General features: G+C 38.6%; 1 protein-coding gene across 5 annotated transcripts in view; it reads left to right on the top strand.

Annotated features, from left to right (window-relative positions):
- Positions 1-12,282, top strand: part of PPP3CA (protein phosphatase 3 catalytic subunit alpha) — a 209,966-nt gene that overhangs the window by 92,039 nt on the left and 105,645 nt on the right. For all 5 annotated transcript variants that reach the window (XM_081332230.1, XM_081332231.1, XM_081332232.1 and 2 more), the window contains one exon: positions 1,215-1,415. In XM_081332230.1, the coding sequence (XP_081188356.1) occupies positions 1,215-1,415 (201 nt within the window). The remainder of the gene's footprint in view (positions 1-1,214; positions 1,416-12,282) is intronic.

Below are 12,282 nucleotides of genomic sequence, written 5' to 3'. Positions count from 1 at the left end.
ATAGGCATGGAAAGAACAGCAAAACTCTTAATTGGCACCAGAATTTCCATCACTAAGCAATGAGGATGTTCATTGAAACACCACGTGACTGTATTTCTTATCGACAGCAGTTTTGGTAATACTGGTTGCCGTCATTAGGCCAGGACCATACCATGCCATTAATCCAGGACCTCACACTTCTGCCTTGATGCGCTGGTCTTCAATTCCCCCATCCGTCTGTCTATCTCCATTTCTGCCTTTTTTGGCCACCCTGCATTCCACTTTACTGTCCTGCACTCTGCGTGCACACATTCCACCCTGGACCCCACTGCCCTGTACTCGTTCTTGCACCCTTGCTGCCCCCTACTGACCTTCTCTGTTTTCTTCCTCCTGCTACTGATCAGGCAAGCCTGGCCTGGCCCTTCGTGAGGGAGCTGCTGGCTGCATGAGGCCTTCCCAAGCTGCATGTGGCCAAGGCCTCATGGCCGGTAACTGCTTCCAAACCAGGCAGGACTCATCAGCAGTGAGAGGAAGAAGATAGAAAAAGTCAGTTGGAGGCAGCAGGGGTGTGGAAGAATAGGGCAGTGGGTGTAGCTTGGACAGCAGAGTGGCTAAAATGGCAGAGATGGGGTTGGGGAGAATGAAGATAGCCATGTGAGGGAAGTTGAAGTACATCCTGCATTGGTAAATGTGGACAGGCTGCTCAGCATCTGCATTTGATCCTGTGTCTGGGGGGAGAATTGCAATGTCTATAACTTCAAGGGTCAGGAATACATATTTGTTCAGCACCGTCGCATTTTCAAACAAGTTCTTGAACAAGTCTTGTTAAGTGAGGACTTCCTGTAAAGGAGAATTCAGAATAGCTTTACATATGTTTTCTTGGTTATGAATATTGTATTTACTGCTTTCTCTTCTTCCTCTTCCTCTTTCATAAACGATATTCGGATGAAAAGTTCAACATTTAAAAAATCCAAACAAACAGTGAAGCTCCATAATGTTTGTGTTTTTTTTATGGTGGGGAAATTAGCTAGCTACAAATAATTGCTCGAAATAGCAACATAGCTCTAAGAAGCTTGCTAACAGTATCAGGAAATACTTTGCTGCAGTGCAATCTAGTAAGTACAAAGCCTTTTTGGAAGCCAAAGCACTGATCAGTAATGGAGATAAAACACTGCTTTTTATTGAGACCAAGGGGTTTTCTTGGTGCATTGAATTCATTATCTTTGTTCTTGCAGCTGTCCCATTTCCTCCAAGCCATCGGCTCACAGCGAAGGAAGTGTTTGACAATGATGGAAAACCCCGAGTGGATATCCTAAAGGCACACCTTATGAAGGAAGGAAGGCTAGAAGAAAGTGTTGCTTTGAGAATAATAACAGAGGGTGCTTCGATTCTGCGCCAGGAAAAAAATTTGCTGGATATAGATGCCCCAGTTACTGGTGAGTACAAATAAACACTGTAGTGGTAACAGGAAATCTCCTCTATCATAATTATAGAATGTTTGGTTGAGGGCATAATAAGCCATTACAAAAACGTTGCTTCACTACATGCTGTAATGCACAAACTGCAGCAGAATGTCTCATATATTATGGTAATCAGACTTTGAGGGATTGGAATCTGCACCTCAGTGTTCTGACTGTTGGTCAAGCTGTAGTAGACTTTCCTGTCACACTGTGAAACTATCAGAAAGGGTAAGATCCTTACTCTTGATTTTGGCGGCAGGTTCTAAAGAGCAGAGATGAGAACAGGTTTTCACCTTAACTTTAATCTTTAATCAAAATAGAGCTGGAAGGGACCTTGGAGGTCTTCTAGTCCAGCCCCCCTGCCCAAGCAGGAGACCTCGTAACATTTCAGACAGGTGGTTGTCCAGTCTTTTCTTAAAAACCTCCAGTGATGAAGTACCCACAACTTCTGAGGACAAGATGTTCCACTGGTTAATTGTTCTCACAGTTAGGAAGTTTCTCTTTAATTCCAGGTTGCTTCTCTCCTTGATTAGTTTCCATCCGTTGTTTCTTGTTCTTGCCTCCTGATGTTTTCAAAAATAAGTCAACCCCCTCTTCTTTGTGGCAGCCCTTCAAATACTGGTATGCTGCTATTACTTTACCCCTAGTCCTTTTCTCTAGATTACCCACATCCAATTCCTGCAACCATTCTTCATGTTTCTGTCTCAGGGCCTTTAATCATCTTAGTTGTTCTTTGCACTTTTTCCAAAGCCTCAACATCTTTTTTGTAATGTGGTGACCAAAACTGGATGCAGTATTCCAGGTGTGGTCTTACTAAGGATTTATAAAGCAGCACTAATACTTCAGGTGATAACTCTTAAGACATACTGCTAAAGTGATTAAATTTGGTAGCAGAATGCTTGACTGAAGTTTGGGATAGAAAAGCTCAAAGGGCTATGGGATGGGCAGATGACTCTGAAGGAGGTCTACCCATGTGACCATTAAGAGGTTAAGCTGACTTGATGACATAAGTGTGTGGAAATGGGAAGAGTTGCAACCAAAAGTTTTTCTGGCTCCATCCATGGGGCCTGAAAATGCTGCCCCTAAAATCAGAAATTCTGCTAACCAAATTTAGGTTGAGTGCTGCCCTAGTATTGGATAGCCACAGACGAGTCTGCTGGCGGCAGAATTATACCTTTTGTGCATTTTATTCTTCATTTTATGTTAGTGCTTTTTAACTAATTTTGAGTGGAACAGAAAGGTCTTTGTTGCATGCAGAGAGATCTGTTCTACAGTAGTAAATTGAGAAGTGAAGGAATGTTAGTATAATATTTGGATTGATTAATTAGGATCCAGTACATCTTAAGTCAGGATTTTTTTTTCTGCACAAGCATTGTCTGATAAAGCTCTATTTATCTAATAATGTAAGACTTATTGAAGCTGTTCACTTGAGATGAAATGCTGAAAAAAATAGCATGGTGACCTGTAATTAATTAGGATTTACTGGAGTGATTTATTTGTAACTTTGACATCTCATCTTTTCCCATCTTAGTCAAGGGAAAATGCAATGGGTGTCTTCCTTCTAATTGTGGTAGTGGAAAATTTCCATTGCTTCCTATGGGAAAGCACTATCTCCAATTCCGGCTTTATCCTGTTCTAGAATTCACATACCTTGGCATGTTTCACATACCTTGGTATGTTTTATGCCTTCCTACCATTTTCAGTAATTTCAAGCTGCTGCAACTAGTGTACATTTGGGGAGTGAATCTTGCATTAATAATCCCCAACTGTCCCAGGAAGACTTAGTTAACCATCAACAAGAGTCTCCCAGTCTCTTAGCGTCTTCCAGTCTCTTTAGACATGCTGAACCAAGGGGATTCAATCACCTGCTTCTCAGTTGTTTACAGTTATACCTCTGGAGATGAGCAAGATCAGCTGGGCAGCTTAGAATGTAGCTATAATCCCTACAGACCATTGGATATTCTATGAAGCTTCCACTGTGCTCATATGCAAATTAATGCAAACTTTCTACAGAATTAAATGTAATGTAACATACAGATAGTCCTTGTTTAATGATATGGATGTAAAACACAATGTCACATGACTGCATCATTTAGCAATGGCAACCCAATACTCCCCACAGATCTTTGAGAGAGACCAGGGCAGCTTTGTAAACAGGCTGTCAGGGAAGTGAGACAAATGGGCAGCCTGAGCATGCCTGAGCAGGGGAGGGACGCTGTCACAGCCATAACTTTGAGGACCAGTTGTAATTCTCTTTTTTTCAATGCTTCCATAATTTCAAACAGTCGCTGAACAAATGGTCAGTAAGCAAGGACTACCTGTAATCTATTCAATTTAATATAGCCACATGCTGTGGAAAGCTCATACAGGGATGTGGTGGCTCAGTGGGTTAGGACGCTGAGCTTGTCGATCAGAAGGTCGGCAGTTTGGCGGGTTGAATCCCGAGTGCCGTGTAGCAGAGTGAGCGCCTGTTACTCGTCCCAGCTTCTGCCAACCTAGCAGTTCGAAAGCACGTAAAAATGCAAGTAGAAAAATAGGGATCACTACGGTGGGAAGGTAACAGCGTTCCGTGCGCCTTTGGCGTCTAGTCATGCCGGCCACATGACCACGGAGACGTCCTCGGACAAGCGCTGGCTCTTCGGCTTTGAAACGGAGATGAGCACTGGCCCCTAGAGTCGGAAACGACTAGCACGCATGTGCGGGGGAACCTTTACCTACCTTTACCTTTATGGAAAGCTCTGGGTGGTTTACAACAAAGATATAAGACTCCGTTCATTCCACCCTGGCCTTTATTCAGAAAACCTTTGATGATGATCTGTTACTGTAGGAAAGTAAATAAGGAGATGAGCCAAGTCCTTAGTGGAGGCTTGAACTCTTTGCCATCTGGTTTCTTTCTCCTGCAAGGGAGATAAAGAGATGCTAGAACATTGCAATGCTTTATTGCAGTAGGGGAACAGGTGAAAGTTCTTGAAGAGTACAGGTAGTCCTTGTCTTATGACCAGTCATTTATCAACCAAAGTTATGACAGACCTCCCCCCAAAAGGTACTTATAACTCAGTTTCAAAGTTGCAGTGCCTCTGCCATAGATCACCTGACTGCAAGGATTCTGCAGCGCCCCTCCCCCCCACTTACCTCCCTTACCCATCCTGCTGGTATCCTCAGGTCTTGGCCTGCTCTCTGTCATGCAAGGGAGCCTAAGGATCAGGTTCAAATACGGGACGGAAACTATGCTGGCTAACAATAGTGTGTGAGAGAGATGCTATTGATCTTGCTGAGTTTCTTGTAGCCTTTGAAAGCATCAACCATGGGCCATCTGCAAGTGTTGGACCCATTGTTTGGCAGCGATTCTGTCGTTCCTGAGTTACTGGTTTCAGTCAGCATATATGAGGAAGAAGAGGCCAAGTCCCAGAGCCCTTGAATATGGGGGTGCCACAGTGCTCCATCTCTCCCCCTCAGCTCTTTAAGATGAATCTTTAAGATGAAGAAGTAGAGACTGTCTTGTACTGACACAAAATCCCTTTTTTGCCTGAGAAGCGACTAGAATTCAGGCTCACCTGGTTTCTAGTCTAACCACAATAACCAAATTAGCTTTACATTTTTTATTTTATTTTTTTTAAAAATGCACTTTTTTTGTTTTTACAGGCATAAACATAAAGTGTCAAAGTAACCTGACTCCCAGAGTTTGAGGTCTATTAAAGGAAAGTAAGAGATCAAAGTATCAATATGATATAGTGATTGTCATATTGGAAGTGGAAGCTTATTGTAAGATTTGGCTAGTAGTATCCTTTTCTTCCTTCATGAAAATGACACATTTTTGTCAGTAAATTTTTGTCTCTATATAAAAAGTAAAGGTAAAAGTTTCCTCTGTCCAGTCATGTCTGACTCTTGGGGGTGGTGCTCATCTCCGTTTCCTAACTGAGGGACCCAGCGTTGTCTGAAGATGCTTCCGTGGTCATGTGGCCAGCATATAGCAACAAATAAAAAAGGCTAATGAAATGAAAGTTAAAAATGCATAATTTTTGTAACTGAGAGCCACAGAGTTCTTCCAGTAGCAGGACAATGATAGGATGGTCTAAGGAAGTGGTACCAGTTCACATGATAAAAGGACTGAGAAAACGGACAAACAATATTGAGAAAAGCGGTCAATTCACTTATTCTGCTTCATTGCTCTTGCAAAGCAGACCTATGTCCATTAACCAGTCATTGTGCCTTAATTCTGTGGGCTTTACTAGCTATCATTCCTTAATCCAGGGGATGCTTAGATCATAACAGCTGTTCCTCTCCAGCTGCTTATTCCCTAGATGCATTGACCTCTGCTCCCTCACAAACAGACAGCTGAGATTCTTCAGTTTTCTGCAAGTTCTGATTTTGCAAGGCCTCACTACCTCCTCACCAGAAGACTGTTTAGCCACCCCAACTTACCCAACAGTTCTTTTTAATTGTTTTATTTATACTCGGCAAAGATCCAAAATACAATGCACTAAATAGGTAAGATTTTTAAAAAGGGAGGAGGAGAAAAGACTCTTTTAAAAAAATATTTGAATTTTCATGATCCATTTTTCAGGAGAAGATGCTATTTCTTAATGTTTTCATTTTTCCCCCTAACATGATTTATAACTCCTGACTTAAATCTCAAAATGAAATAGTATCCATAAGGCCTAGGTGCAGGAAAGTAATATTGATTAGGTTTTTTGACAGTGTTCAGAATATATGTAAGCTTCCAGTTTGATATATAGAACGTATAGCTCTGCAGACAGGCCGAATTTGCTTTATTCTTTATGTGGCTCTATATATGTGCTTTTATCCTTTGTTCTATCATGATTAGTGAGTGGCTTCCATTGTTTTATTGTAAACTAGTATTTTAAATTGAGGAAATGAGCATTTTTACAAGTACTTGTTGGACCTATGCAGGAATTCTATTGAAGCAGATGATTTTCTGGGTGAGAATTTGGAATTTTTTTATCAGCAGCTGTTTGAGTGTTACTGTGAGCCAGAAGAAAAACATGAAAAACATGAAAATTTCTATGAGAAATTAAGAATTAAGCCCCTGTGCTGGGGTTCACCAACAAATTAAAACTAGCAACCAAAAATAATAACAATCCCAAAAAAACAGGACTTGAACATCATCAAAATTGACAAATTTACCTTCAGTCAATTGCAAAAAGGCGGATTTACTAGGACAGCTTATATCCTGTGACAGTAATTTTAATACCCTCAAACAAGACTCAGCCTATCCCAGGTTGGTTGAAGAAAAAGATGGAGGGGTTAATTCTGGCAGCCCAAGCCCAAGCCTTAAGAACAAATGCATATAAAGCCAGAATTGAAGGGACTATGTGTCTTCTAGGAACTGACAAAATGTGCATACAGACATACAAAGCCATATTATTTTGTTTTTTTTCCATCATGTTCCATTTACTTCAAAATGAACTGAAACTTTAGCCCTGCTCCAACTTTAGAGAATTGTCCTCTCATATCTTTTTTCTCAGGATTTAGGTTAACTTCAGCAGTTCTTCATGTGGTGGAATTAAGCAGTTTAGGTTAGATAAGAGAAGCTATTTTCCAATAAAATCTTGTGTGGCTCCCTTGCATCTCAAGTGCTTACTTGGATCTTGTTTCTTCATTGGTTAAGCAATTACTTCTGTCCCAGGCATGTTTGCTGTTAATTTTTTGTCTTAAATATATTTCTTGTACTAAGTAAGCAGGTTTTTATATCCATTTTATTTTTTTCCTTTTCTTTATTTATATTCTCTGCTGTTTTACTGTTTTAATGTTTTAAGTTATTTGCAATCTGTCCAGAGGTCTCTGATTACTAGGTGGCATTATTACAATAAATGTTGCAATCAACAGAGCTTCTGTTGTGTCCCCTATGAAAATGCCCAATTGTTAAGCTTATCTTTGAAGAACCTCTCCTCCATCTTTCCATAACATCAGAGAGGCCCATGGCTGACCCTTTTGTTTTAGAGTGTTTAACTATGTTCACCTATTGGTGGAAGATGAGAATATTCATCCCAGATGTGTCTTGTCATTTTTCTTATAACGGTTTTTCTGGCCTTACCATTTCTCATTTGAGAAGCTGCTGACAGTTAAGCCTGCTCTCCCTTCCTCAAGTTTCTCCACTGTGTATTACTTCCTCTTTTCCTCCAGTCTGTTGGAAGGATGAAGCAGCCATAAAGTTGCTCTCTGTCAGTCATTTTGCCACATTTGGCAACTTGAAACATTTGCAAATAGGACATGAGCTACAACATTTTTATGAGGCGATGTCACTTTAGGCTTGTATTTTTCATGGTTTGAAAGCAACGCAGAACAGAAATTTGGTGAGGGGAGTATTAAAAATGGCTTTAAAGAAATATAATAGGAAAGTCTATTAAACATCTATGAAAATTGGTGCTGTGATTTCTGTTGTAATCATTACAAAGCCAAAGATATGGGAGTTGAAGTCCACGTTTCTTGTATTTTTAGATTATAATTTAGCATGCTTGGTAACATCTGTTTTTCTCTTTTTAAACTGGGTTTTATTCAGGGCAAGGAAGGAAGTAAATCATACAAGTAATTATTCTTCTGTATCCTTTAAAATTTGTGACTTCATGGATATACTGGTATTGTTTTGTTGGAAGTGGATTGTTCCTGCTTTCATTTCAGATTAGTTCACACTTCTAAGATTTCCTGGTCTGCCCTCCAAGAACTGGTTGGTCTGATGCAGTTTGCTTTAAATCAGCTACGTTATCTATATGCTGCTAGCTATTCTGACTGTTTAAATATTAGATTGGTTCTGTTTAACATTGTTCAGTAATTATATGGTTTTTTCATTAATTCCATTTGTATCCCACTTTTATTAGTTTTATAAATAACTTGAGATGACGAACATATCCAATGCATTTTTCTCTCCTATTCCACAACAACATTCCTGTGAGGTGAGCTGGGCTGGGAATAACTGGCCCAAGGTCACCCAGCTGGCTTTCATGGCTAAGGCTAGAACTCATGATCTCTAATTTTCTTGCCTGGTGCCTTAACCACTAGACCAAATTGGCTATTATAGAAAACATATATATATGTTTTCTGAGGTTTTCGCGGGTGTTTGTATGTAGATCTTTGTTCATTCGGGTTTTTCCCCACGTAGAATTGAAGGTATAAGAGCAACGTTTCGACGAAATCTCATCCGTCATCCTCAGGCTGGTGGCTTCAGCTTCGTTCTTCATTCGTTCTTCTTCGTTCTTCAGAAGAACGAAGCTGAAGCCACCAGCCTGAGGATGACGGATGAGATTTCGTTGAAACGTTGCTCTTATACCTTCAATTCTACGTGGGGAAAAACCCGAATGACCAAAGATCTACACACACACACACACACACACACACACACACACACACACACACACACACACATATATATATAGGTTAAAACATTTAATTTAAATTTAAATGTTTAAATTTAAAACATTTAATTAATTTAATACAAAATTGTAATATTGTACATTTTTCCAAAGACATAGTGATAACAGAATGATAGAGGAAACATACACATGGAAAGTAATATTGAATTGTGGTAGTATCTCACCAAAACATGCCTATTGATAAGTGTAAATAGATGAGGAGGAGGAAGAAGAATAGGTGACTAGATAAAAATATAGGATATTTAGGTTCAGTGTTCAAGGAAAAAACAACTGTTCACATGTTACAGGTTCACTATTGAGGTTCCTCCAGTGATTTCCTTTAGTTAAATGGGGAAGAAAGTTGCAAGATTTCTTACACTGAAATGCATTAATCAATTCCCTTTCAATCTCTGCAGTCTTAGAGAATTAGTTTGTGAGACTATGCACATTAATGTGAATTGTCAAAATTCCATTTATCAGTTAAACAGGGCCACAGTGCTTGGATTTACACATATATTAAGATACTACATTACAATATCTTTGGTTCTTGAGAAAAACTCAATGCAAATGAAGGGCAGAACTGGTTAATTATTATTAATAATAATAATTCAGAGTGTAATGCAAATATATTTACCTTGGAAATGTTGGCTAAAAGGATAAATCCTAGACAAGCACTCAAATATGCAGGATATTTGAACCTTATTATTATTATTTCTATTAAAAGAAATGTTGAACTAACGAACAATGCTTATTCCAAACCTCAGAATGTAATTTGCTCATCATTTTCATCTATTGCTATCACTGAACATTTAACACATATAAGCTGAAGCTAAGCATTTGTAGCAGGAATAAAATAAATTAAAATCTTTATTATGATCATAGAACCATGTAGACTTGCAACAGGAAATTCAATCATCCACACTTTGGTCCAATATAAAATCATTTCCATGAGAAACAGGAAAAGAAATCAATAGCAGTCCTTAGATAAACACCATTCTAACAGAGAGGAGGAAAAAAATAGAAATTGATGTAATTTATATATATGATACATGATGAAGGAGGATCCATCAGAATTGTAACTTGTTTTACTAGTTGTGTTGTCTGTTTTTGTATACCTCTTTGTTCTGTTTGCTTCAGGACCAAATAGGTGAGAAAGTAAGATCAATTTAATATCTAAAGCGGTTTCTAATCTTGTTTCTCTCTTACTATATTTACAATTGATCAACAAGTGACTGATAGATTTATATGATTTATTTTGACAAACTATATTTAACAGGGAAAAATACCTTAAATTGGGCCAATTGGAACAAATGTGATTTAGTGACTTGGGTCTGCAAGAAAACAATATCAGGTTTGGAAAGTGTCATATTTCAATCCATTTTCCATAGTAATGCATAAGAAAGAGTTGGCTACTGTAAACATGAGATAACATATATTTATAAACTGCTGATAAGAGAGTAGCTAACTATCTCAGCCCCGGATTGTGATGTAGCTTAGAAAATAACTTATTTATCCAACCAACTTCCAGTGCATTGGAAAATTAGTTGGATAAACTTGGAAATGGTACCTGTTTGAGTCATCAGCTGGCAAACCATACATGGTAAGCATGATTATGTCAGAAGAAAGGAAGGATCTCTTTATAATTAGTCACTGTGTTCCCTAATTATGTAACAAAGTGTTTTAATTATTCTTGAAACACAATATAGAAACTGGATTAATGTTTTCTTTAAGCTACAGCTCTCACAATTAGGCTTTATTTTTACAGAGACATAAGCAAATGTCATCCCAGTCCTCTGGAGTTTTCAATTTCAAATGTGTGAATGGAGGAGATAACTGGGTCAAGGACAAGGAGTGAAGATAATAAAACATGACTGGGCAAATGAACCTCAAATAGAAAGATTTCTGACAGAATTTATCTAAAAGATGCATAAACAGTTTTGCATCTTCCAGGTGTGTTGGTGTGTTGTCTCTATAATCCCTGATTAATTCCCAGGCTGGCTGTACTTTATGTGAATTACAGTCTCAAACATCTGGAAGGTGTCAAGTTACATACACTGTAAATAGTGTAAATCATATTACAATATGCAGATTTATTGCCCTTTCTTACTGCCCTTCCGTTTTTTTCCCCATAAAAAATTCTAATAGTTGCTTTTTAGGTAATGTATTAAAGTTGCCACATGTTGCCCCCAACAATTTGGGTCCTCATTTTATCAAGGATGGAAGGCTGAGTCAACCTTGAACAGGTGAGGATCAAACTCCTGGCAGTGAATTGAATTAGGCTGCAATACTGCATTCTAACCACTGCGCCATCATGGCTCCCTAATGCCACAATTATCTGTAGGAAATATGAATTTGGTGAACAAGACACATTGTGTACCATTGGTATCCTTGCATTTCTTCCATCTTATTTCTTTGGCTCTTGTCCGATATTTAAACTGAAGGGTTTTATAATTAGCTTAAATTTTTTTTATAATCTGATATAGCTCAGGTTCCCATAAAACTGCAGCTGTTGCAAATCCATTTGTTTATTAAATATATTTAAAGCATTTCTACACAGAAAAGCTCCTAATACATAGCTAGATCAATAAAAAGACAATCCCTGGCATAAAATATAAGAAAAACAACAACATGAAAGGCAAAACAAAAATCTACTGAACAATGACTGGGAGTGCCCAGATTCAAGTCCATCCTTAATTTTAGAAACACATTGGTTGACTCTGGGGCCAGTCCTCTAACTTTATTGCAACCTTCCCCATAGAATTAGGCATAAAAATGGAAGAGAGGGCTTTGTATGCTATTTTGAGCTTGCAGAGGAAAGGTAGTGTATTAAACTAATGATCAAATAAATACCCAAGTACCAATTGCTAACATTATATGGAGCTCCTTTTCCAGCATTCAAGAGTTTTGGGGTGACTATCTAAGAAGATATGGAGCCCATTCAAATTAGATTCTCAGGAAAATCAGTGCTGGCCTCTCAGTCAATGTAAGGTAGACTGGCTGTCAGGTGACTTTTATCATCACTGTTTACAAATATTTATGTTTGGAAAACATACATACATACATACAAACATACATACATGCTACTTTGTAAGCTAGAAAAAGGTGGGATAGACAACAACACTATCAGATGGATCAATAGCTGACTGACAAACCATACTCAGCGAATAGTCCTCAGTGATACTACACATGGAGAGAAGTAAGCAGTGGGGTACCACAAGGCTCCGTCTTAGGCCCAGTACTCTTCAATATCTTCATTAATGTCTTGGATAAGGGAATAGAAGGGGAACTCATCAAATTTGCAGATGACACTAAACTGGCAGGAATAGCCAACATCCCAGAAGACAAGCTCAGAATCCAAAAATATCTTGATAAACTTGAACAATAGATCCTATCCAACAAAATGAGTTTTAATGTGGAGAAAAGCAAAATTTTACATTTAGGAGGAAAAATCGAAGGTTTACGTACAGATTAGGTGA

Source organism: Vipera berus (assembly GCF_964194415.1).
Source record: "Vipera berus genome assembly, chromosome: 7".
NCBI lineage: Eukaryota > Metazoa > Chordata > Lepidosauria > Squamata > Viperidae > Vipera > Vipera berus.
The sequence above is the reverse complement of the archived record's forward strand: the minus strand, read 5'-3'. Positions and strand labels throughout refer to the sequence as shown.